The sequence below is a fragment of the Ascaphus truei genome, chromosome 11, assembly GCF_040206685.1.
Source record: "Ascaphus truei isolate aAscTru1 chromosome 11, aAscTru1.hap1, whole genome shotgun sequence".
Lineage (NCBI taxonomy): Eukaryota > Metazoa > Chordata > Amphibia > Anura > Ascaphidae > Ascaphus > Ascaphus truei.
Window position 1 is genome coordinate 34,995,898 of NC_134493.1, and position 27,903 is coordinate 35,023,800.

The 27,903-nt window shown below is 41.4% G+C and overlaps 1 protein-coding gene across 4 annotated transcripts; it reads right to left on the reverse strand.

The window, feature by feature from the left end:
* Positions 1 to 140: 140 nt before the first annotated feature.
* On the reverse strand, positions 141 to 27,903 carry SNX8 (sorting nexin 8). 4 transcript variants are annotated; one of them, XM_075565598.1, is made up of 13 exons: positions 27,749 to 27,903; positions 22,351 to 22,535; positions 21,276 to 21,330; positions 19,749 to 19,939; positions 19,307 to 19,424; positions 9,011 to 9,132; positions 8,447 to 8,527; positions 7,497 to 7,657; positions 6,865 to 6,997; positions 5,169 to 5,237; positions 4,857 to 5,006; positions 4,395 to 4,544; positions 141 to 3,425 (listed from the first exon to the last, which is right to left on the reverse strand). In XM_075565598.1, the coding sequence occupies exons 2-13, from the start codon at positions 22,369 to 22,371 to the stop codon at positions 3,312 to 3,314; spliced, it is 1,365 nt and encodes a 454-aa protein (XP_075421713.1). In that variant the 5' UTR covers positions 22,372 to 22,535; positions 27,749 to 27,903; the 3' UTR covers positions 141 to 3,311. The 4 variants fall into 4 exon arrangements, with proteins under 4 accessions (XP_075421713.1, XP_075421712.1, XP_075421714.1 ...); XM_075565597.1 differs by lacking the exon at positions 22,351 to 22,535 and adding an exon at positions 23,487 to 23,522; XM_075565599.1 differs by lacking the exon at positions 22,351 to 22,535 and having other exon boundaries at positions 27,749 to 27,902.

The window sequence follows — 27,903 nt, forward strand, 5'->3', positions numbered from 1 at the left end:
AAAATGTGTTATGGCTTGCCACTGCTGCTCATTCACAGCCCTGTTTTGCAGGAGAGAGCACATCTCTAAATGACTTTAGACAAAAACCAATTTTTTGGGGGAAAAAATTGTACGAATGGGAAATTAAACACAGACCAAGATTTTTTTGCGATTTCGTATATTTTATTAAATATATTTTATGCATTTCTTACAAATATATTTTATATACTGTACACGTGAATATTTTATTAGATTAGCTTATATACTTTTGGCAGCATTTCTTTGGAATGTAACAGCTTGTAAGCATTTCAGACTAATAACGAGTACTATTTTTGGCGACTGAAAAACGCTCTTAAGTATATTATCTAGCAAACTTAAGAGAATCCAAAGAGTCAGCAAAATTCAACGGCTCGCCCCAAAACAACATTTTTAATCTTCAAAAAAACAGGATGTTATTCATTAGGAGTGTTGGATCTGCCTCCACTAGTTATACATTTCTGCTGTGTAGGCGTTAAGCATACTCACAAGCACTGTGAAAACAGACATTTTAATATATCTGAAATCACTATTTATTTTTTGCACTGGCTTCATAATACAACACCTTCCAGTAAAATAACAATATGAAATAACTGCAAATAACAGCTTTTGAAAAAGAGGCACTGTGCTGAAAGATGGATTTGTAAATTCTCTGGAGAGATTATTAAAAAATAAAAAACACTGAAAACATCTGTTCTTTTGTCCCATTTGTCACCCGTCTTCAGAATCACTAATGCACAGCATTTTGAATAGAGGACAGTATATTTCTTTATGAGCTTGCTTCTGACATTTATTTGCATAGAGAAATTAATACTCAAGAGTGAAAGTTCACATACAACAGTCCCCCGTCTTAATTCAAAAGTGTATGGTTTCCGGAAGCGCCTCTGGAAACATGCCAAGCAGTAACATGGACTTTGGTTCGATACGCCCAGTTTTGTTAACTGGACCACCTTTTGGATCAGTCACTAAACAAATAAATATTCCCCTTTATAAGAAGACCAAGTCACAGAACGCACTGTGTCGTTACGGATTGACTAACAAAAACAATGGTGTTTTTTTTGTTTTTTATAGCTGGCATCATTAAGCAGTTCAAGATTGCTCTTTAATGGTTTATTCCACCTGATTTTGCCTCTGTGAGCGATACCATATTCAAAAACAGCTGCCGCCCTCTTATTAAAAAAACACACTTGTAGATATGGCCTTTTCACAAACTTTGTGCAGTAATTCCCTTTTCATGTTCAGGCTCCAGCATCATTGTGGTTATAAATTTGCAACATTTTGACCGCTTAAAAAAAAAAAATACAAAAATTAAAAAAATGGAAGCGGTTTTCCCTCATGAAGCAAATTTACATAATATAAGTGCTTTGATTTATAGTGTTTTCTCAAAATTGTTTTTTTTTCGAGACTGCTTCTTGAAAAGAGCAAATCGAAGCAATTTTGTAAAAAAATATATATTTATTTATTTTTACAGAGGATTGAAGCAGGGGGATCTCCAGAGCTGAACCCCATGCATTTCAGCTCCGGGGACCCCCTGCTTCCGGAGATACTTACCTCCGCAAGGGGTGCCAGTAGCCGCTCCAGCTGTGCTTTAAAGTTAACAGGAAGCTAAACCTGACCCGCAGGAGCTTTGAAAAGCGGCTACTGCATGACTCTGGCTAGCCAAGCAGAGCAGCTACCAGCACTCACTATGGAGGCAATTATCTCTGGAAGCATGGGGTCCCCAGAGCCGAAATTAATGGGTTTCAGATCTGGCAACCCCCTAATTCAATCCTATGTAAATAAAACATTTTTATTTTAATTTGCGCTTTAAAATGATGCCTACAATTGAGAAATGCTAAACATTCCCTACACAGGTAAATAAGGAGACAAGAAATATAAATAGATAGGGATTAGGAGTGAATACTTGTGCATTACGCTATACACTGCATAGCGTTTCAAATTCCAATACAGAGAATACAAAGCTCGCGTTCCTGTAGACACCGATCACTTGTTAATTCCATCGTAGAGAAGACTATTATAGTACCTTCCTACTTGGTGATTATGTTCCATAATCATCTAATTAACACAAAATTATAATAATTCAACCACAAGGAATCAGTGGATTTCTCCCCAGAGATTGTGTGCCATCAAACAACAAGAACTGGATCATTCCAAGTTAGAAGTCAGTAATGAAATGAACATGGGAGTTGTTGATTACAAAATGAATGCACTGCAATAGAATACGGAGTGGAATGATGTGCCATCTATCATCTAAAGCAGACGTGGGCAACTCCAGTCCTGAAGGACCACCAACATGTCAGGTTTCCAGGATGTCCCTGCGGCAGAAAACAGTCACATGTGCTGCAGCAAGGACATCCTGAAAACCATACCTGTTGGTGGCCCTTGAGGACTGGGGTGGGCCAGCCCTGAGCTATAAAGAGTCTTCTGTTAGGAGACCCGGTAAAAGGAACAAATGTAGGTTAAGCAAACCAAAAAGGACAAATACATTGAGACTTTAGGAGTGTAGAAGGATGCTTGCAGAGAAGGACAATGCAGCTAACTGCCCATAGGACAATGCAGCTAACTGCCCATACGGTAATCACCAAGAAGCCTTGGGGCAAAAAAAAAAAACACATTCTTATGTCAATGAACACAGAGATTGTCCCAAGTGTGTGGAAGGACTTGTCAGTTACTACGGTCTCTCTCAACGGCGAATGGGGATAAAAGCCTCCCACCCAAACAGAATTCTTCACTCAAGCGCCTAGAAAAATTATACATTGAAATATTGGCCTTGAAGTGGAATAGTTAATACACTCGGTCCCCTAAAAAATAACCACTAATGCCTTTGTGGTCACGGCAAGAAGTTATTTTGACTCTGTGCCAGGCACACATTGTAAATCAATGACTGCAATGTTTCCCTGGCACTGAAGAAATGACCTTGAATTTTATCAAAGGGTCATGGATTTGGAGGATTGGGAGTGCGCCGATATAACCTAGGGCGCTTATTCCAAATCAGCAGAAGCTGCCGTTTTCTGATAACATTTCCCATTCTGGCTGAAATCGGCCCCACCGGCTGATCTGGAAGAAGCCCCTTAATATCGTTGCATTAAGTTTTTTTTTTCTTTTGGTGTAAAGATTTGGGTGCAAAATATTGTTCTTTTCCCCGCAAAAAAAAACCACATGAACTGCTGCTTTAAGCCCACTAAGGTATTCCAAAGTTACTCAATGCAGCATCTTAAAGAAGGAGATTGCCTTATAATGAGCCATTTCCATGTGCTCTCCACCACACGGGGCTGCACCCTGCTGAACTCACAGCCCTAGTGTGTGAAGAAGTTCCTTTCCTCGGGGGACAGAGGGGGACTGGGCAGGCTGGTGGTTCCCACGAAGAGGCAGTTCAGCTTTGGCTTCAGTTCATTCCAAACTTGGTTCATCTACACAATGAGAAGCAGAAGTAAGCCTACGACAAGAGCACTTCTCCACCGGTTAGAATTACCGCGGCATATGCCGCGTGCCCGACAAGCAGAAGATTAACGCGTTCCAATAAATTACACATAAAAGATATGTTCTTGGGTATTCACTGTTCAATTTTTGTTGCTGTCCACTATATTCTCCACTGCCCCATTTCAAAATGAATATGAAAAACTGGAAACCTTAGGTCTCCATGTTTAGCTTGGCGTTAAGTTGTGATACATATGTATATATTTATTTTTTCCCAATGAATTTTACATAAGAGTCCTATCATTTTGTTGGGCCAGTGACCTGGTTTTGTGTGCTTGTTGCTGGCCTGTTACTGCATTTTTTTCCTCTCCCTCTTTAATTTGTTTCAATGTATTAAGCTTCTTTGGGTTGTTATAGCAACCATTAAGAAAAACATAGCGCTTTCTATATTGAAATATACGGCCATATTGGTTGCCCGGGGAAGCAGCATCTTTGCCGATCAATCACCGGAGAATGGATTGATTGACAGCTTAGATAATTAGTGTCTGAAGGTATAGAACTGCTACATTTATTGATTTTATTTTTTTTAAATGAAAAATGGCAAGATGGCACCCCCCCTTTATTAAACATATTACTATATAGTCATGTTTGACTGTAGCCAACATTACTACACTTTTAGAACACTACATTGTGACTTTATATATACACACACACACAAACACACACAAATCCACGAGCGTCAAAACTACCAAAGAAAGAAACATATTCTGAATTTTCAAACAAAATATTGTGTAAGCTCTTTGAATTTTAGATAATTCTTATATACCATTTTTAATAGACATTAGCTCCTGCAAAATAACAATACTGGGGGTTTTTTTTTTTTGCAGTTTTGGAAAAGTATAAATACGATGCTGATATAAACCCTTCCCTCATTGCATGAGGAGCTTAAGACGACTACTCACCTCTTTGTGACCCTGGATCTGGGAGTTAACAAAAGCCCCCAGTATATGGGAAGTAAGAGGCAGGTAGATATGGATGAGCTGCGTCTCTTGGTGCAAACAGTACAAGGCGAAGTAATTTCTGAGCTCCATGATCATGATCGCATTCTCTTGCTGAACCAAAAAAAAAAAGAAATATCATCACACACACGACGAGAATGGATGTACGGGAACAGACATCTTTTTTTTAAACCGGCGTAAATTAAAATGGAGAGATTTTTGGCAACACCAGTGACTTTATTGGTGCATTTTAGTAAATATTTGCCAAATATAATTATTACCTTTTCACAGAAGCACAACGTTGAACAACCCAAGAGCACATGCCACCGGATATATATAGAAAATGCTACACTCATTCCAAAACTACTGGGGGATTTGGAGTGGACATACAGTATGTAAAATCGGGGAAAAAGTTAATTAACTTACCTCAACGATTCGGGATTCTAGCTGCTCCACAGACTCAGTCTCCTTGTTCTGCACAGTGGCATTCATCATCTGTTTCTTCATAAGGCTGTACTTGTGTAAGGCTTTCTGGTGCTTGTGCAAAACTCCCTTTTCATGCCTTTCACACAGGTCCTTTGCAACAGAGAAAATCGGGGGGTGGGGGGGAGAAAGTGATTTCTAAACGTTTCATACCCATCAAGGAAAAGGAGCCTCTCACCAACTCTCAGACAGTGAAAGGGTTAAATATTTAAACCACAAAACATCCACATCAAATATACCCGGGGATAAACTCACTTTATAGGCCTGAAGCAGGTCCAAGAAAAGATTCAGCTTCTCCACCACGTCTATCTCTTCCTGTTTGCCCTGAGAAATGCCAGGTAAATGATCATAATGGAATGAGACTTCTAAAAGATCATGCGGGTCGGAAGATCGCAGCAGAGAGGCTTTCCCAGCTGCACGTTGGCTAAAACAGCAAAGTGGGATATTAAAGAGGCAATCCCAGCGGCACGTTTAATATAAAAAAAATGTAAAAAAATTAAAACTTTTTTTTTGTTTTAATATATGCAGCCTTTGATTACCTCAATTTAAAACTAATTACCTAAGCTGCTGAACAATTTGTTCTCCCGTAATCAATCAGCAAATTCCTGTTTCTCAGGGTTCACTTTTTGGCTGCCTTTCAGTTTCAATTAATCCTTCAGTCAGTGTAACTCAGCAGCTACAATGTATTCTTGTATTACTACTGTAACATATATTGTTACAGTTTGCAGCTCAAACTGCTGGGAATATTGGCAACAAATGATCACAAACAGGAAAGTGTTACAAAGATCTTGCACTGCTGGGGAAGTGGCTAAAACCTGATATAGAAATTAAAGGATGCTCGGTATATTAAAAAACTCATTACAAATGGCATGAAGAGTTGAATTTTAAAATAAAAAAAAAGGGAGTATCGAATACTACAGAACCGATTTATTAATATATATATACATATATATATATATATATATATATATATATATACACATATACATATATATATAATATATATATATATATATATTGCTTGGATTGCTCCTTCAACATGTCACATCTGTAAAGCGATTGATGAGCCAATAGGTGCTTATACAGTACACAACATATCTATGAAGAAACCTCTTGTTGCTGCACTAAAATATATCACTATTTAGAAGGGAAAATATTAGGGACTCTCCCATAAATTGTACGTTTTAAGATACCGGCCATGCGGTGATCTAAACCTGGCCAAGAGAAAACAAACAATACACATAGAAATTGTCCGGTTACAAAGACCCCATTCACCACCTCCTCTAGCCCCCCCGCTAGCTGAGAAACCTCCGACCTCATTTAATCCATGGCTCTTTTCTTTAAGGTTTCCTAGCGTTTGTGCCAAGCCGTTAAGAATTGTATTAGACTTCACGACCTCTGCCGGGAGGTTGTTTCATGTATTCACTACCTCTTCAGTGGCGTATGTTCCATGTGCTCTCTGAGACTCCCACCTCCCACCATGACTTCTTCTAGTATTCCTCTCTGAAACATGCTGTCGTCTTCTTAGATACGACATTTCTTCCTTCACAAGGAGAAAAAAAAATGTCCCTCCACGGGTCCATCGGCCATCCAACCATCTCAATGACAGACGTTATACCACGAGAATCCACTCACTGGAGCCTGGGTAACATCTTCCAGCTATTGAAGCAGCGATGTAAGTGTTACCCAATTCTGCTGGGAGGGGGGGGGGGGGGTAGGGTCCCAAAAATATTTGTAACTGTTTTGTGCCTCTTTTGACACACATGCACGATCGCCAATAGAAAGCTGCAGCCTCATCCAGCTGCGGGAAGCAAGGGGTCGAGACACAGATAATACCCCGCTACAGCTGGAATGTGAAGCAAGGGGTCCCCAGAGGTCGGGAGACCAAAAACACAACTTTGCTGCTTTCAAGTATAAAGAACACGCGAGATAAAATGGTAGAGGCACTCACCTGCTGTGCCGCCTTGTCAGCCAGCAAAGCAAACTCAACAGACAACCCTTTCAGTGCCTGCTTCAATGCTCCCCATGTGCTATGGTCAAGAGCCGCCCAAGAGGGCAGCGGCGTGGTATCAGAACCCAGGGCACTAGGCAGAGATTTGGAGAGAAGAGGAAGATTTTTGTTAAACTAGACATACCACATACTTGGGGGCAAAGCCACAGTAACAAGGGACCGACTCTCCCCACGGCACCAACGCTCCGTGCAATTTTCCTTTTATATAATATATATACACACACACACACACGCACAAAAGCAACAATAATATCGTGTGCTAGTAGGAAAAAAAATTAAGATCAACAACGGTTAAATTAAATGTATACCATATTTTGCCAACAAATATCCATTCATTCTATAGATCAAGAGAATGATTAAACCCGATACACTGATACTGCTTCTCTAACGTATGCCTAGTGATTTCAGACAATGATATGCTCCGGATATGTGGTGCCTTGTGTGTGTCTAGATGGATATACATACGTGTGTGTTTATCTATATCTACGCATGTGTATGTGTGTACTGTATATGTGTAAACAAAAACAAACACACACACACACACACACTTCTAAAGCCCATTCCAGGCACACCTTAGTTCTTTTCCAAAGCCAAGGAGGTCGGTAGCATTGTCTATGGCTCGCGCTGCGATCCGCTCCGCACGATCCCGCAGTTTGTAGAAGCTGTTGAAGATGTTCCGGATAAGCTCCCGACTGGCAGCAAACTGGACCTGGATATCCGCTGGGAGGAAATCCTGGGAGTAGAATGAAAGGACATGAAAGGTTCAGCGGTTTCAGAACGCATGTAATCTATAAACACAAGGATTATCCTTTATCTGTAAAGCGCCAACATATGCTTCAGCGCAGGGAACAGGGGGGGGGGGGAACAGCGTGACAATGACAAACTGAATGACACACGGGGACAGTTCAAGGCAAACCGATACAGAAGGCAATGAGGGCCCTGATCCTGGGAGCTTACTCTCTAGAGGTAATAAGGGGCAATGTTTGAACAAAAAAGGTAGAGACTGCTCATTGTGGGGGTGGAGTATACATCAGGGTGGAGTATTGTCTATCCTCACTGCTGGATCTATTAAGGTTTGGGGTTGGGGGTGTTTGATAGCATGGAGTTTGGTCCAGCTGCACAGTTGGTACCAATAGGGTTGAAAATTAAACGATGAAAACTATTCCAATGAATGCGAAAGAATTAATTAGGGGCGGAATCACGCGGCCAACCATCATTCCGGTTATCTGTACCAATAAAGAATTATTTGTAGCCAGAAAGGCCAACAACACGAGGCGGAAAGGATCAAAGTAAAGTCATTTGCTCCATGATCAAGTGGAAAACATGAAATTACTTTCCTATGTAATATTCTAGTTAATACCTCTGGGAGTAGCACGTTCAAAACATTTATTATAAGAGCGAGGGCAACCCTAAAGCAAGAGATTACATGGGGAAGGATAAAGACAAGGACAAGTGAGGCCTGCGCGTACATTCAGGTCCTGCCAACATGAAAAGAAACTGCAAAGGGTATTATCAGCGCTACCTTGGCTTGTGCAGAGAGTTTACAAATCATATACTCGTCGCCAGCCCCACGAATGGACTCCCGCATTTTGTTCTGTACGTCCTGAAAACATCGATGACAGAAAACAGATCGTCGGAATCGCAATAAGAGAAAGCTTTCTATCCATTCATATGGGCACCTTGTCTTCAGAGAAAACCTTGTGCGGACAATGACCACTCCTGTTCTTTATACACAAACGGACCAAGAAAGCCTGCAGCTTATGTTTGTCCGTATACGTTTTATTTATATAGCCCCACAGTTTATGCAGCGCGCTGCACAATTATTATACAAGGTAAAGTACAAATAATGAGGGAAAGGGAGGCCCTGCCCCAAAGTGCTTACAATTAACTATATAAAACAAGGAGATACAAAAAAGGTACCATTTTAAACCAATAATTTGAGCAATTCTGCTTGGCAAACTGCTATTGTCAACACAAGCATTTCATAGGTGCCCCTCACCACCACTAATAGATATGCAAATGTCAAACTCAAACTGTATACGTAGCAGCAGAGTTGTGCGTCCGGAATGGTAAAAGGAGCACTTACCTGGCCGTTATAGGTTAGAAACATTTTCACGAGCAAGTCGTCCCAGAAAGAAGGGTGTCTGGCCACGAGACTGACGAATCGCTTTAGAGCCCGGCGCCGGGATTCTATAAACTCGCGGTCAGCTGAGAAGGGGAAGAACACCAAAACAGGCATGAGGACACATGGAGCCCTTCGGCAGCCAAGGGGGTAGCACAGATTTTTGGTAACTCATCCAGATAAGCCAGTGTTTATCAACTTCCCCCCCCCCCGCAGGGCACTCTTATTGAGATGATCAAATTACTGGAGCAACTTCGTCATTTTATATTAAATTGTCACACTTACAATTACAGTGTTATCGTGATGACCATTTGTAAATGTAATTGTAGCAAATGATTTTTTTTTTTAAATTAAAACAAAAAATATCACATTTGCATCTCAGACAGGTCTGCAGCCAGGGATTCTGGGAAATGACATGCAAATGAGCACACAAATGTCATTGTAAAATTCAGGCTTTTTGTTATTTCACATGTAATGCAAAATCAGTCATAAGCTATAAATTCATAAAACCTTACAGCATTAGGGTTGTTACATTAAAGCACACGCAATTATTTTATCCCCACAAGGCACCCACCCTTCAGTTTAGTCGGAGGTACCCCTCGGAGACATGGTCCTCTAGTTTAGAAAACAGAGAAGCCAATTAAAGCAGCCTTGCAGCTACATTGCCCCTTTTTATTTTCCTTATTTTTATATGTAGAGCGTGTGACAATGTATAATTCTACATTCTTACCTAAGCTGGCAATCGTTTGGTGCTCCTGTTATAAATCTGTAACAATCCTGATTGTGTGCCTAACGAAATGGCCGCCTTCTACATTTATGCTGCAGTCAGTGAAATGCTGCAGCTGAGATGCAACATTATATTAGTAAGTGTAACACATTATTGTTACACTTCCAGAGTACAGATGTCCTCGGTATCAATGTATATATATATATATATATATAGTCCTAATGCCATTTTTTTAATATATATATTTTTTTAATGTACTAATCATTCTTTGGTTGCTACAGCAACCATTTAGAAATGCAAATCCACTTCCTCTTTTGAAACAGGCTCTGACGCGCACCTTTTTGAGTTCTGCACTTTGGCAACAAAGTATCACAAACTGATCTGTTGCTGTGTTCCAAAAAGCAGATTGTCTAGTACAGCAGGTCCTCGCTTATCTGACGGATTGCTTCCCACAAACCGCCGTCGGATAACGGAATGTCGGATTGCGGGTCCATGTTAATCCGAGTCGGTGAGCGTCAGATGAGCGGTTCCGACGTCGGATATTGTGTCCAGCAGACAGCATTATACGGCGTTGGATAAGCCATCCGACGGAAAAGGGACCGTCTGATACCGAGGACACCTGTACTCTGGAAGTGTAACAATAATGTGTGTGTGTGTGTGTGTGTGTGTGTGTGTGTGTGTGTGTGTTTATATATATATATATATATATATATATATATATATATATATATATATATATATATATATATATATATATATATATATATATATATATATATATATATTACATTTAAAAAAAAGAATCATACTACAGAATTGATTTAAAAAATAAATAAAAAAGGATTTTTCACATTTAGTCGCTTTGTGTACAAATTGTTCGCTGCAATGCATAGCTTCCTCCCAGCACGGAGTTGAAGCACAGATAATTACGCTTCTGTGATCCATAAAACAAGTCATCTAAAAACTGTATATTTTTTTTTTGCTTGAAATATTGAAAAATAAACCATTCTTTCTTCAACCATTTCTCTTTCTGTAATTTGTAGCACTTACAGCTTTCTCTGCTCTCACATCAGCTACTGATCAGAAGAAAAAGATAATAGCAGTGACAGTCCCATCAAGGACATCACACGTCACACTGTTTTCATAGCCTTTCTAACAAATCTGTGCTCCTTGTGCTAGGACAAAAATAACTTCTTATCTTTTCAAAGGGTTTCATTTCACTGAGGGAAACGTGTATTATTTCAGTTCCCAAGGCCGAACCCTTCAGGCTGTGCTTTGAAAATTATATTTAGACACATTCTGACATATTGTTTACAGTTTTTGTATCTTTATTTTCTTCATTATAAAAACTGTAATCCATGGCAGAAAAATAACAAATAAAAACTCTCCTCTGCTGCAGGCACTAAAGAAAAAATACCCGTTACAGACTTTTAGGAACTTTTAATGGATATCAACCCCAAGAAATTAAGGCGCATAGATGTATTTACTAGGTTTATAGTAGGTCATTTCATACATATCCATTGCCCAGATTACACTTTCCGTGAAGGGTGGGCGGGGCTTTTTGGGGGGAGGAAAAAAAAAAAAAAAAAAAAAAAGACCATGAATGTACAATTACAGTCACCGTTAAGATTTACACATTATATTAAAGATTGAATTATTTAGACTTGTACTTGAAATTGCGGAAACAAATCCCCAGATCTGACAAGTAAACGGAATTTGAAGGATTGCCACTATATGACTATATGTGGCTGGTACTTCCTCTCCCAGAACCCTCTGCTTGTATATCATCCTATGTGTTGCCAAGTGAAGGTAGCGACATCAACATGCTGGAATTAAAGCTGCAGTTCAGTCTTTTTTTTTATTTTTATTTATTTTTTTACTTCAATAGTTTCATGTGTGCAATCTCTAATGATCTAAAGAACTGTATAGCTGCAGGTCAATGAGTTCTCCATGTATTGATAGGCAAAATTTGGTGACATAATTAGTGAAGGGATTTGTTTATATTCTGCTTCACTCCCTCAGTGGAAGCTCATGAATATTCATGAGCATTCCTGCACTGACATGTGCTAGAGGGAGGGCAGGGCTGACAAAGGGGTGTGCCAGGGCTTGTGACAGGACATGAAGGGGCAGTGCCTCAGCAAATGGCTGTTAAAATAGAATACAAGAAAATTGGTCTTTCAAAGTTGTTTTTTTAAAAACAGAAAATGCTAAAAGTTTTTTTGTTACTACAGAACTGATTTATTACAAAAAACACATGCAGGATATTGACTGAACTGCAGCTTTAAAGCCTCATACATGGCAGCAGGGATTTCTCCACAGGATTGCCTCGGTCTTAGGGAGTTTAGCAGGAAAGTCCTCACAAAACTTTTTCCCTTTTAAGAGCAGAGATTTTACCATTAAACCAGCCCCAACGGGTAGACAGACGTAGCACCCGAACGGGTAAATTTGTGCAGAACATGTAGCACAGCGCAATTTTATTTATTTATTTTCATTACAGGATTGAAGCTTGGGGGTCTCCGGCGCTGTATTGTGTTAATGTCAGCTCCGGGGACCCCATGCTTACAGAGATACTTACCTCCGTAACGGGGCGGTATCTCTGCGGAGTTTAAAGCACCCGGTCACACGGGCCAATAGGAAGCCGAACCGGATGACATCCCAGCTTCCTATCGGCCCGCGTGACATTTAAGACGCCATTATGTTAGGCACACAATTCCCTGCCTGAATAGATAAAGGCACCGCTATGGAGGTATCTCTGGAAGCAGGGGGTTCTGCTTCAATACTGTAATAAAAAAGAAAAAAAGATTGCATCTTCTGCTATTTTAAACTCCTAGCCAACTAAATGATTATAGCAATGAGCACTTTGGGGAAAAAACAAGCTTCAGGGCAGGGGTGTGCAAACGTTTCTGTTTGCGCCCCCCTTCCTGCTCTCTCCCCCTGCTCGCGCGCCCCCCCCCCCCCTTACTTGCTCTTTGGCATGGGCGGCGTCATATGACGTCATGACTGAGGTCGCGTTGTCATGGCGAAACGAAGAGCAGGTAAGAGGGACTTACAGAGATCTCACACGCTCCCCCGGCATTTAATTTAAATGTTGTGGGGAACAGCGCGGGGCGTCTGTAAGCGCCCTTTATAAGCAGAATGCATTACAGCGCTATGCAGAGCCCTTTATAATAAGCAGACAATGCATTACAGCGCTATGCAGAGCCCTTTATAATAATAAGCAGACAATGCATGAGCCCTTTATAATAAGCAGAAAATGCATTACAGCGCTATGCAGAGCCCTTTATAATAAGCAGACAATGCATTACAGCGCTATGCAGAGCCCTTTATAATATTAAGCAGACAATGCATTACAGCGCTATGCAGAGCCCTTTATAATAATAAGCAGACAATGCATTACAGCGCTATGCAGAGCCCTTTATAATAATAAGCAGACAATGCATTACAGCGCTATGCAGAGCCCTTTATAATAATAAGCAGACAATGCATTACAGCGCTATGCAGAGCCCTTTATAATATTAAGCAGACAATGCATTACAGCGCTATGCAGAGCCCTTTATAATAATAAGCAGACAATGCATTACAGCGCTATGCAGAGCCCTTTATAATAATAAGCAGACAATGCATTACAGCGCTATGCAGAGCCCTTTATAATAATAAGCAGACAATGCATTACAGCGCTATGCAGAGCCCTTTATAATAATAAGCAGACAATGCATTACAGCGCTATGCAGAACCCTTTATAATAATAAGCAGACAATGCATTACAGCGCTATGCAGAGCCCTTTATAATAATAAGCAGACAATGCATTACAGCGCTATGCAGAGCCCTTTATAATAATAAGCAGACAATGCATTACATCGCTATGCAGAGCCCTTTATAATAATAAGCAGACAATGCATTACAGCGCTATGCAGAGCCCTTTATAATAATAAGCAGACAATGCATTACAGCGCTATGCAGAGCCCTTTATAATAATAAGCAGACAATGCATTACAGCGCTATGCAGAGCCCTTTATAATAATAAGCAGACCGTGCATTACAGCGCTATGCAGAGCCCTTTATAATAATAAGCAGACAATGCATTACAGCGCTATGCAGAGCCCTTTATAATAATAAGCAGACAGTGCATTACAGCGCTATGCAGAACCCTTTATAATAATAAGCAGACAATGCATTACAGCACTATGCAGAGCCCTTTATAATAATAAGCAGACAATGCATTACAGCGCTATGCAGAACCCTTTATAATAATAAGCAGACAATGCATTACAGCCCTATGCAGAGCCCTTTATAATAATAAGCAGACAATGCATTACAGCGCTATGCAGAGCCCTTTATAATAATAAGCAGACAATGCATTACAGCGCTATGCAGAGCCCTTTATAATAATAAGCAGACAATGCATTACCGCGCTATGCAGAGCCCTTTATAATAAGCAGACAATGCATTACAGCGCTATGCAGAGCCCTTTATAATAATAAGCAGACAATGCATTACAGCGCTATGCAGAGCCCTTTATAATAATAAGCAGACAATGCATTACCGCGCTATGCAGAGCCCTTTATAATAATAAGCAGACAATGCATTACAGCGCTATGCAGAGCCCTTTATAATAATAAGCAGACAATGCATTACATCGCTATGCAGAGCCCTTTATAATAATAAGCAGACAATGCATTACAGCGCTATGCAGAGCCCTTTATAATAATAGCAGACAATGCATTACAGCGCTATGCAGAACCCTTTATAATAATAAGCAGACAATGCATTACAGCGCTATGCAGAGCCCTTTATAATAATAAGCAGACAGTGCATTACAGCGCTATGCAGAACCCTTTATAATAATAGGCAGACAATGCATTACAGCGCTATGCAGAGCCCTTTATAATAATAAGCAGACAATGCATTACAGCGCTATGCAGAGCCCTTTATAATAATAAGCAGACAATGCATTACCGCGCTATGCAGAACCCTTTATAATAAGCAGACAATGCATTACAGCGCTATGCAGAGTCCTTTATAATAATAAGCAGACAATGCATTACAGCGCTATGCAGAACCCTTTATAATAATAAGCAGACAGTGCATTACAGCGCTATGCAGAGCCCTTTATAATAATAAGCAGACAATGCATTACAGCGCTATGCAGAGCCCTTTATAATAATAAGCAGACAATGCATTACAGCGCTATGCAGAGCCCTTTATAATAAGCAGACAATGCATTACAGCGCTATGCAGAGCCCTTTATAATAATAAGCAGACAATGCATTACAGCGCTATGCAGAACCCTTTATAATAATAAGCAGACAATGCATTACCGCGCTATGCAGAGCCCTTTATAATAATAAGCAGACAATGCATTACAGCGCTATGCAGAACCCTTTATAATAATAAGCAGACAGTGCATTACAGCGCTATGCAGAGCCCTTTATAATAATAAGCAGACAGTGCATTACAGCGCTATGCAGAACCCTTTATAATAATAAGCAGACAATGCATTACAGCGCTATGCAGAACCCTTTATAATAAGCAGACAATGCATTACAGCGCTATGCAGAACCGTTTATAATAATAAGCAGACAATGCATTACCGCGCTATGCAGAGCCCTTTATAATAATAAGCAGACAATGCATTACCGCGCTATGCAGAACCCTTTATAATAAGCAGACAATGCATTACAGCGCTATGCAGAGCCCTTTATAATAATAAGCAGACAATGCATTACCGCGCTATGCAGAGCCCTTTATAATAATAAGCAGACGATGCATTACAGTGCTATGCAGAGCCCTTTATAATAATAAGCAGACAATGCATTACCGCGCTATGCAGAACCCTTTATAATAAGCAGACAATGCATTACAGCGCTATGCAGAGCCCTTTATAATAAGCAGACAATGCATTACAGCGCTATGCAGAACCCTTTATAATAAGCAGACAATGCATTACAGCGCTATGCAGAACCCTTTATAATAATAAGCAGACAGTGCATTACAGCGCTATGCAGAGCCCTTTATAATAATAAGCAGACAATGCATTACCGCGCTATGCAGAGCCCTTTATAATAATAAGCAGACAATGCATTACCGCGCTATGCAGAGCCCTTTATAATAATAAGCAGACAGTGCATTACAGCGCTATGCAGAGCCCTTTATAATAAGCAGACAATGCATTACAGCGCTATGCAGAACCCTTTATAATAATAAGCAGACAATGCATTACAGCGCTATGCAGAACCCTTTATAATAAGCAGACAATGCATTACAGCGCTATGCAGAGCCCTTTATAATAAGCAGACAATGCATTACAGCGCTATGCAGAACCCTTTATAATAAGCAGACAATGCATTACAGCGCTATGCAGAACCCTTTATAATAATAAGCAGACAGTGCATTACAGCGCTATGCAGAGCCCTTTATAATAATAAGCAGACAATGCATTACCGCGCTATGCAGAGCCCTTTATAATAATAAGCAGACAATGCATTACCGCGCTATGCAGAACCCTTTATAATAAGCAGACAATGCATTACAGCGCTATGCAGAGCCCTTTATAATAAGCAGACAATGCATTACAGCGCTATGCAGAACCCTTTATAATAAGCAGACAATGCATTACAGCGCTATGCAGAACCCTTTATAATAATAAGCAGACAGTGCATTACAGCGCTATGCAGAGCCCTTTATAATAATAAGCAGACAATGCATTACCGCGCTATGCAGAGCCCTTTATAATAAGCAGACAATGCATTACAGCGCTATGCAGAGCCCTTTATAATAATAAGCAGACAATGCATTACAGCGCTATGCAGAACCCTTTATAATAAGCAGACAATGCATTACAGCGCTATGCAGAACCCTTTATAATAATAAGCAGACAGTGCATTACAGCGCTATGCAGAGCCCTTTATAATAAGCAGACAATGCATTACAGCGCTATGCAGAGCCCTTTATAATAATAAGCAGACAACGCATTACAGCGCTATGCAGAACCCTTTATAATAATAAGCAGACAATGCATTACAGCGCTATGCAGAACCCTTTATAATAATAAGCAGACAATGCATTACAGCGCTATGCAGAGCCCTTTATAATAAGCAGACAATGCATTACAGCGCTATGCAGAGCCCTTTATAATAAGCAGACAATGCATTACAGCGCTATGCAGAACCCTTTATAATAAGCAGACAATGCATTACAGCGCTATGCAGAACCCTTTATAATAAGCAGACAATGCATTACAGCGCTATGCAGAACCCTTTATAATAATAAGCAGACAATGCATTACAGCGCTATGCAGAGCCCTTTATAATAATAAGCAGACAACGCATTACAGCGCTATGCAGAGTCCTTTATAATAATAAGCAGACAATGCATTACAGCGCTATGCAGAACCCTTTATAATAATAAGCAGACAATGCATTACAGCGCTATGCAGAGCCCTTTATAATAATAAGCAGACAGTGCATTACAGCGCTATGCAGAGCCCTTTATAATAATAAGCAGACGATGCATTACAGCACTATGCAGAGCCCTTTATAATAATAAGCAGACAATGCATTACAGCGCTATGCAGAACCCTTTATAATAATAAGCAGACAATGCATTACAGCGCTATGCAGAACCCTTTATAATAAGCAGACAATGCATTACAGCGCTATGCAGAGCCCTTTATAATAATAAGCAGACGATGCATTACAGCGCTATGCAGAGCCCTTTATAATAATAAGCAGACGATGCATTACAGCGCTATGCAGAACCCTTTATAATAATAAGCAGACGATGCATTACAGCGCTATGCAGAACCCTTTATAATAATAAGCAGACAATGCATTACAGCGCTATGCAGAGCCCTTTATAATAATAAGCAGACAATGCATTACAGCGCTATGCAGAGCCCTTTATAATTATAAGCTGACAATGCATTACAGCGCTATGCAGAGCCCTTTATAATATGCAGACAATGCATTACAGCGCTATGCAGAGCCCTTTATAATATGCAGACAATGCATTACAGCGCTATGCAGAGCCCTTTATAATAATAAGCAGACAACGCATTACAGCGCTATGCAGAGCCCTTTATAATAAGCAGACAATGCATTACAGCGCTATGCAGAGCCCTTTATAATAATAAGCTGACAATGCATTACAGCGCTATGCAGAGCCCTTTATAATAATAAGCAGACAATGCATTACAGCGCTATGCAGAACCCTTTATAATAAGCAGACAATGCATTACAGCGCTATGCAGAGCCCTTTATAATAAGTAGACAATGCATTACAGCGCTATGCAGAGCCCTTTATAATAAGCAGACAATGCATTACAGCGCTATGCAGAGCCCTTTATAATAAGCAGACACTGCATTACAGCGCTATGCAGAGCCCTTTATAATAATAAGCAGACAGTGCATTACAGCGCTATGCAGAGCCCTTTATAATAATAAGCAGACAATGCATTACAGCGCTGTGCAGAGCCCTTTATAATAATAAGCAGACAGTGCATTACAGCGCTATGCAGAGCCCTTTATAATAAGCAGACAATGCATTACAGCGCTATGCAGAACCCTTTATAATAATAAGCAGACAATCCATTACAGCGCTATGCAGAGCCCTTTATAATAAGCAGACAATGCATTACAGCGCTATGCAGAGCCCTTTATAATAATAAGCAGACAATGCATTACAGCGCTATGCAGAGCCCTTTATAATAAGCAGACAATGCATTACAGCGCTATGCAGAGCCCTTTATAATAAGCAGACCGTGCATTACAGCGCTATGCAGAGCCCTTTATAATAATAAGCAGACAGTGCATTACCGCGCTATGCAGAGCCCTTTATAATAATAAGCAGACAATGCATTACAGCGCTATGCAGAGCCCTTTATAATAATAAGCAGACAATGCATTACAGCGCTATGCAGAGCCCTTTATAATAATAAGCAGACAATGCATTACAGCGCTATGCAGAGCCCTTTATAATAAGCAGACCGTGCATTACAGCGCTATGCAGAGCCCTTTATAATAATAAGCAGACAGTGCATTACCGCGCTATGCAGAGCCCTTTATAATAATAAGCAGACAATGCATTACAGCGCTATGCAGAGCCCTTTATAATAATAAGCAGACAACGCATTACAGCGCTATGCAGAGCCCTTTATAATAAGCAGACAATGCATTACAGCGCTATGCAGAGCCCTTTATAATAATAAGCAGACAATGCATTACAGCGCTATGCAGAGCCCTTTATAATAATAAGCAGACAATGCATTACAGCGCTATGCAGAACCCTTTATAATAATAAGCAGACGATGCATTACAGCGCTATGCAGAACCCTTTATAATAATAAGCAGACAATGCATTACAGCGCTATGCAGAGCCCTTTATAATAATAAGCAGACAATGCATTACAGCGCTATGCAGAGCCCTTTATAATAATAAGCAGACAATGCATTACAGCGCTATGCAGAACCCTTTATAATAATAAGCAGACAATGCATTACAGCGCTATGCAGAGCCCTTTATAAGAAGGAAATACCTCCAAGCATTCTCTTGGGTGGAAGTGCAGGGACCATGCGATACGGATACTTCTGAAGCAACATCTCCTGGAACACCACAAAGTCATTGTATCTTCTATACACAGAAGACTTGAAGCGCTGCAGTGAAGTTGGGAATAGAGCAGAGAGGACAGACAAGGTATTAATACCACGAAGACAGACTGCGCAGCTACACAAATCCCCAGTGCTACATTTGGCTATTATGTTTCACAACTGCCTTGTAAATGGCAATTAGACCTATCCCATGATCGACAATCTGCTTATGTTTTAACCCCCTCACACATACCCCACTCGAAATCCAAGGCTAGGAACTGCCACATGTTCAGTGTTTTACGTACAGAACCATTTACTTTGTTTATGGTGAATTCTTCCCTGTCAGCTAATGGTTAATGGTACATTCTCCTTGCAAGATCCGATACTCACCTGACTGGAAACCTCATACTCCACATGCTTGAGGAACAGCCCTTTCTTCTCAGGTATGAGCTCCACCTGCACAGTATCGTGACCCAAAAGTTCCTGCAAGGTGTGCGCCAACATTAGCGCGGTCCCGCGAGCCAGCTGCATGGCGCAGCTATCAGGGTCCTTCGACTCGCTCAGCTGAGGCCTTGGCAAGTCTGCAAGAAGAAGACAGATTCCAGCGACAAACAGCAAACATTCCCTGCACACAGCAGGGAATTCCAGAAGATATCTGGGGCACAGCGGATCCAGATGAACAGCTAGATGCAGCTGAACAGGCAGATGGCTGCTACATGCTGTAGAAGTGGTTAGAGAAGTATATTAACAGCAAGGTTAACCAAGCATGAAGTAACTGCTGCGTTACCCAGATCAAAGTCTGCATCTACACACACTGACCTCCTTAAAAGCTTCTCCACATGTCCATGAGCAAGGGTCTTAAGCAGCCATAGAGAGCACCTGTGTCTACTTCTAATCACCCACATTTCTTTCTCCTTAGAGAAAATCTAACTTCTGTTCTGAACACAGAGACACCCTCCCTCCACCTGTCAGGTCGGTATTGTGTCGTCCCCTCCCACAAATGTGATTATCTATAGGAGAGACCATTTTCCAAACAAAAACACCATTAAGTGAGAACTTCAGGAGCAAAAACATTTGAACACAGCTCTGTTTTTACTATTTGCTGCAGCCGAAATGTTTCATGCAATGAGGTTGAAGATTCAACATTGAACGTTCATTTTCCACGACTGCGCTCTCAGAATTTGCACCAAAAAAAAAAAAACTACTGGTGTACAGTTCATCTTTTCTGCTCCATAAAATGTTAAGCGGCTTTCAGATTCAATCATTTGTACTTAAAATAGTTTTAATGAAAGTACCCATCTAAATTGGAGACCATTTTCTTCCTCAAAACCATTGTGGAGAATGGGGAGAGACTTCAATATCCCACAAACACATTTTATTGATGCGTACGTTGAATTGCTACGTTTATAAAATCTAGTTGCCTTTCATTTCCATGTGTCCTATCATATAAGCAGATCTATTCCAATTTTTAAAATAAAGATTGATTGATATACAGATGCAGCGGCCGTTATTCAAACATTTCACACGGTGTATACCTCGGAATACCCATGTCATGCCGCAGGATTTCTTTCCCCCGCACCGCCTTATGACGCGAGTGCAGAAAATGGCATTTTAGTGTTCTGGTTTTTAAACACCTGAAATTGACACAGTAGCACAGTACTGTACACATTACAATTCGTTCATTTCACACAAAGAAACCGAATCCGTGAAATTCAAACAAAGCAACCGCGATAAACATGGGTGCCCGGGGCGATTGGCCGCGTTAATGCCGCGTCGAGTACAGCAGCGCACACGAAAACGGCTCTGTGATTTGTTCCAATAACTGCCGCTGCATCTGTATATGCTATATACTATATACATACATATATACATATACACATACATCAATGTTGTTATAATTAAATTAATGTAAGTTACCCATTTCAGAATCCCAGGCATTCAATGTCGAGTACACACACAAAGGGTTTGTGACCTGTAACAGGAAAGATAAAACATTAAATTGCTTAAAATGTGCAAAGCGTTGCAGGGCCCCCTAGCACCAAAAGGGTTAATGTGCTATGCCCCCATTTAATTTCTCCTTTTAAATCAAATTATAGTAGCCAAGCAATTACTTCCTGCTAGAGCCATTTTATAGATGCCAGAGAAATCTATAAAACACGCCGGCAACTCTCCCTGGAGTGCTACAGCCAAACAAATAATCTTGTTTTTTAATTTATTTTTTTTAAAAGCAGAAAAATCTGGTTCTAAGAGCAACAGGTTAAACTTTCAAACAGTAAATGCATTACAAGGCTACGCTTATAGCGCCGGCGACGTCAGGCTACGGTCACTGGAAAAATCAAATTGAGATGACTTCCAGCGATCGCGACCAAGCCGTCGCGTCGCGCTTACTATAAGTGCACGCGACAGCGGCAATGCATTTGTTTTTACGTGACAAAGTGACGCTGTCGCCGGCACTATAAGCGCGGCCTAAGAAGAGTAATGAATGGCTACAATGTGAATAACTAAAATACCAAAATTGCTCTGTATTTTAGGCAGTTTATGATGCAACATAAACCAATACGGAGCATGACTATACAACGGGAACACTAACCCAGGGCTGGGCAACGCCGGCCATCAGGGCCCATTAACAGCTCGGGTTTTCAGGGTATCCCAGGTTCCGCACAGGTGGATTAATCAGTGTGCTGAAGCAGGGATATCCTGAAAACCTGAGCTGTTGGAGGCCCCTGGTGACTGGAGTTGCCCACCCCTGCTCTAACCCTTCTGGATAGTACAAGATATGAAGATATGAAGATATAACAGGGGTGGGGGTGGAATAGAGCTGGTTTATCACAATTATGGAGCAGCCAGATGAGCGAGCTATGGAAACGCACAGCAGCAGCAGCAGCAGCAGCAGCAGCAGCAGCAGCAGCAGCAGCAGCAGCAGCAGCAGCAGCAGCAGCAGCAGCAGCAGCAGCAGCGCGTAACCATCCTGGCCTTTATCATCACAACTTACAGGAAAAAAACCCAGAGACATTGCTTTCCGTTGTGGAAATGTAGCGCGGTGACGACAGATCGCTGTTTTCCCGGTTTTAGCTCCTCCGGCCTTTTAAGTCTGTGACAAACTTCAGATGTGGTCACAGTGGGTACTCTGTGCCACACACAGGGTCACTCACTTTCAGAGGGAAGTGACCGCGCTTACTGCCGGGGAAATAATTATACAATGAACAGGACCCTACTCACCATTAAATCTGGCGTTCATATAATACAGGGGAGAGCAAACTTTTTGAGCTGCGCCCCCCTACAAGCTCCCCCTTGATCTCACGCCCCCCCTTTGCTTATGTGCGACGTCAAATGACGCAGCAGGGTCACGTGACCCCGTTTCCATGGAGACGGCCGTGTGACGTCACCCTGCATGACACTGAGGTGTCATTTGACGCCGCGTTGCCATGACGACGCGTCACTGTCTGAATCAAGGTAAGTTTTATTGTTGCAGAGGCCTCACACACACACACACACACACACACAACGTAAACAAAGCAGCCCCAAAACACAACCAATATGCCAAATGATATGATTAATTTCTATATGTTTTTCCTTGTCGTAAGTAGGAGTCATTTAGTTCAACCTTTCGGCAAAAACATGTTGAGCTTCTTTGTTTTTACAGAGAGGGGCGAGAGAGGGGCGAGAGAGGGGCGAGAGAGGGGCGAAAGAGGGGCGAGAGGTCTTTAGAAAAACATACAAAAAGATCTAATATAAACTTTTTGGATGTTTTTCTAAAGACCTGGAGTGCCTGTTCTTACCAACTTGTATTACTATTGTTTTTGCAGCGTGCAACCAGACAGCCAACTTTCTATTTCGGTGGCGTGCCACTGTACGTACCTACACATAGCCATTTATTTTGCACATTAAGTTTTACCCACTGAAAAATGCATCTTCTTGCTCAACGCTGGTTTGAATTATTATTATATTATTTTTTAAATAATAAGTGTCCGGGGAAGGTTCAAATCGAGCTCTTGCCAGAGCAGTGTAAAGGTCACTATGGTATCTGCAGAAACAGTGATTTTTTTTTTAACTTAATAAAATAAAATAAAAACATTTTTATTTTTAAAAAGAGCAGGACATGCTCAGTGCACAAAATACCAACATTACAGAAGTTAACGTCAAACAGACTTCCATGCAGGGCCGCTGCAAAGAGAGAATTACAGAACAGAAAACGCATTAGCACAAAGGTTTCACATATTTGGAGATCACAAAAAGTTGGAAGCCGGCATCTCATGGCCGGTAAAGAAAAATTCTCACGGATCTGTGCATCTTCTTTATCACTTTTAAAACAGGCTGCTCAGCTAGCACTTTGAACCAACGCGTCAACGAAAAACAAATTATCCTGCAGTCTCGAGCGCATTCACGCACAACCAGTTCTGCTGCTCATCCATGAGGTAACCCTCACTGTGCCCCCTCACTACAGGCGGGCGAGAGACAAACGTGTAATTATCCCGTATGCGCTCCTGCATTTAGGGAGCGGCTGCTGCTCAGGGCCTGCGCTGCTCGCCTGAGATCTGGAGTTCTGCGTGGTGCACCCTCTCGTACCCGTTTGCAAACAATCGAACCAGTGACAGCAAAATATAGAACGGATTAACCCACTGAGTGCCAGGGAGGCAAGCGACGCTGTTTGATAGTCAAGGGGATAATTTAAAGGAATTAAAGAATCATTTAAAAAAAAAATATATATATATATATATTTTTTTTTTTTTTTTTTTTTAAAAATAGGTTTATTTGTTAACATTTTAACCCTCCCTACCCCGATCTCTCCCTTGTTGTTTGAGAGATAAAATTATATCTACATATACAGTATATCTCTATTATAAATACGCTCCAAGTTGATTCACCGGGTTCGGGTCCACTATGCAGAAATGAAACAAAGTGATACATTCACACTGTCTTCTAAATGTTTTATTATTAAAGTAACAATACCTTTCTATCATCTCAGAAAGAAGTTAGATGGCAGTGTGCACAGGATGTAAACATTAGTATTTAACCAATACAGGTAGTCCTCGTTATCCAACGTTTCACTTTACAATGAATGGCATATCCAACACTTTACAATGCAACCCTATGGGCTGTTTATCCAGCGCTCGCCGCCACTGATTAACATGGGACTCACTGTACAACGGTTTCACTATCCAACGCTGCTTCCAGAACTGATTCCGCTGGATAACCGAGGACTGTCTGTAGTACATGTGATGCCTTCACACCTAACTAGGACAAGCAGCAGACTTGTATTTTATTTTTTATTTATATAGCACCAATTATGCACCCAGCTCCTTACAGGGATAAAAGATGGCATACGGGGAGGAATAACACAAATTGATGAATACATGAAGGTAAATAGTGAGGGACACAAGTTCCGGCCTCACAGAGCTTGCAATTTAAATGGTAAATGTTTAGTTATACTCTCACAATCCAAGTAGTACACAGTTGTTGTTAAACTCTGAAACGGTTTATACCCCAGCTTAAAATGTAAAAGTATCTATGGGAAAATTATTTTTCTCTGCAAGCTTCTTCCACCAGCTTTTTGAGGCCACGACTTCGGGGGGTAATTCTACGTGGTCACAAATCGCTGTTCTCATCCAAAAATCCACAGTGACTTCGGAAAGTGTACAATAAGACCTTTAGGGTACCTGGTTTTAACAGAGTGGGTTCAAAAAGAGAACCCAAAAAAGGTCCTATATCCAGCACTCAATGTGGAAGGTAGAAGATGGGTAATTACTCCATGAGATACTAAATATCTCTACAAATGGTCCGTAAACCAGAGGCTAACCATCAGCTGACATATGTAATACATGGACATATGTCCACATACAGTAGGGCTAAAAGTGAAAAAACAATAAAGTTTTAATAAACATAAATGAAACAATTGAACATATAATGTGTAGTGTACTAACATCCTCTTAAGAGGCAGGCGCCATATTCAATGTAGTTGGTATATATATCTCATATTCAAAAGGTATAATCCCTTATACAAAAGGTAAGGTAATAGAGGTACATAGTTTATATACCAACATAAAATCAGGAAGAAATTGGTGCAGCAGCAGACAGAGATATATAGGGTGTATACCTCAAGGAAAACTGCACCAATTTATATGTTCAATTTATATGTTTATTAAAACGTTGTTTTAAAAACGACGAGTGTTTGTCCTATAGCACCCTGTTACATGTTATTATTGATGCTAGTATTAGGCTGAGCGGTATTGTCACCACAACTGGTTATCCTTAGGGTACCTGTCATTTTATGTACTGCTCCATATAGACTACTCTACAGAAGAAAAACTATTTAGGGTAATACCAATAACCATTCAAACTTGACTTATTTCAATCTATACTTGCCTACTATCCGTGTTTATAACTCTCAGCTGCAGACTAAAAAGCAGCCCTGGGATTCAAATAATACCTATATTTATACAGCCAAGCAACGGCTAATCAATCATGGTACGGCTGATCATGGTACGGCTAATCATGGTACGGCTAATCTACGCTAGAATACATGTGGAGCCCCATTTTGTCCTTGACGGATACGCAATTGTTTTCAGGGGAAATGGTCAACGCCGGTCAAGTGTCGGTCCCACCTAAAACCAGAGTGAAAGTGGCATGTGCACTACATTTAAGTGGCTTTACCGCTTTATTTATGTTATGACTAGGTATGAAACAGGGGGTCTCCGGACCTGAACCACTTTGATTTCAGCTCCTGGGACCCTCTGCTTTCCAAGATCGTGTCATCGGACAGGTGAGCGCAGCCCCGGCTGGGCACAGATGCTCCGTTTGCAAGTCTTGCGGCCCAATAGGAAGCAGCGACATCATCCCATGCAGTTCCCTCTTGGCGCGCAGGACATTTAAACAGGAGAGATACCGGCATCACCTTCACATGTAAATATCTCGGGGCACATGGCGTTCCCGGACCTGAAATTAACACGGTTCAGCATCGCAGACCCCCTGCATCCCTCATAGGGGGAACTAAATGGGGTTTTTTTTAAAGGCAATGGTCCTTTAAAGCCGCTATCCCACCACCGATATACACTTTATTCATACCAGGGAGTCCAGAGCTCCGTGCACTATTTTTTATCTGCCAAGAGATATTTAGCGGCTTTCTTGCCGCCACTCCCTCGTGCGCATTTAAACGGTCGACCAATAGGAAGCCTCAACTTCCTTCCCCTACCGACCGTGTAGCTTCCTCATGGCCCGCGAGATGTGGCAGCCATTTGAATTTCCTTAAAAAGGGAAGGAAAATCCTGGCTACTAAGCCGGTGAGTGATGCACGTAGCTTTCAAAACCTTTACAACGTGTCTGTCTCATGTATATAGTACAGTTCCAAAGTGCGGGGAAACTGTTTCAGGCCAGGAGACTCCGGCTTGTGCAGCCAACACAACATAAAAGACAAATTCCTCAAAGTGCAGGTTTCCTCTAGGACAGAGGTACAAAGCAGAGCTCTACGCACACGTTCACAAAGCAATTCTCCATTTATTGTAACAGCCAACAGGAGGAGGAACAACGTTTCAGGTCCCACACGCCTCGTGTATATCGCCTGTTACGGAGAACCCGTATTTCTCCAGGAGCGGAAAAGTTGCCAAAACAAAAATTTGGTATACAGGCCGAGCGCGACAATTCGTCCTCAGCCCGTTAGCAACGCGGCCAGACAACGCAACAACTCTTAGGGCGACCATATTTGTCCCAGCGAATTCTGGGATAATTGTCACACATGCGCGATCGGCACTTGCTGGCCACTTGTGCGCATGCGCCAGCGATCAGCACTTGGCGCACAAGTGCGGATTGCGCATGTGTGGCCACCAGGATAGTAAAACGGGACAGCACCCAAAAAAAAGACGGGACAGAGGCCGAAAGACCCGGCTAAACAGGGACATCTGTTCACCCTTTTTCTATTTTAAGCATCCAAAGCCTAATTACACCCCAACCGTCCTACTGTCCCACTTAACACCTTCGCTGCCAGGTCTGCAATGGCAGCCCCCCGGCAGCCAAGGGGTTAAAAAAAATTTGGGGGGAGTGGAGGTTGTACACTTTTTTTTTGTGGTCCAGAAACCCAAACTTTTCCTTGAGCAGCCATCTTTATTTTGCTCCCTCCAAATAATTATAAAACTGGGGTTCCTCATCCCTCCTGCCTTTGGGTTATGATGGAAATTTTTTTTTACTCGAAATCATTATTCAGTGCAGCAGCTTTGTTTATTTTCCTGCTGATGTTTTCCTCTTTAAGTGCTGAGGCTTGCAAACTAAAACAAAACACATCACCAGCACTCAAGGGGTTACAACTACATGTAGTGACGTCACCCGCTAGGCTACCCAGAGGCGGGTGCTCACGTGATGCTCCCCTCGCCGTGTCTCTCTCGAGGACACCTGGAACTCACCTGTGCTCGCGCTTATTCCCATCAGCCAGCATTGCACGCGCTGCCTCTGTCATGTGATTAAAGACTCCCCTCGCGCGCGCGCCACGTGACTTCCTTTCCCTTAGTAACGTCCCAAACATGCCTGCGGGCTTGCCAGGAGTTGTTTGCAGCGTCAC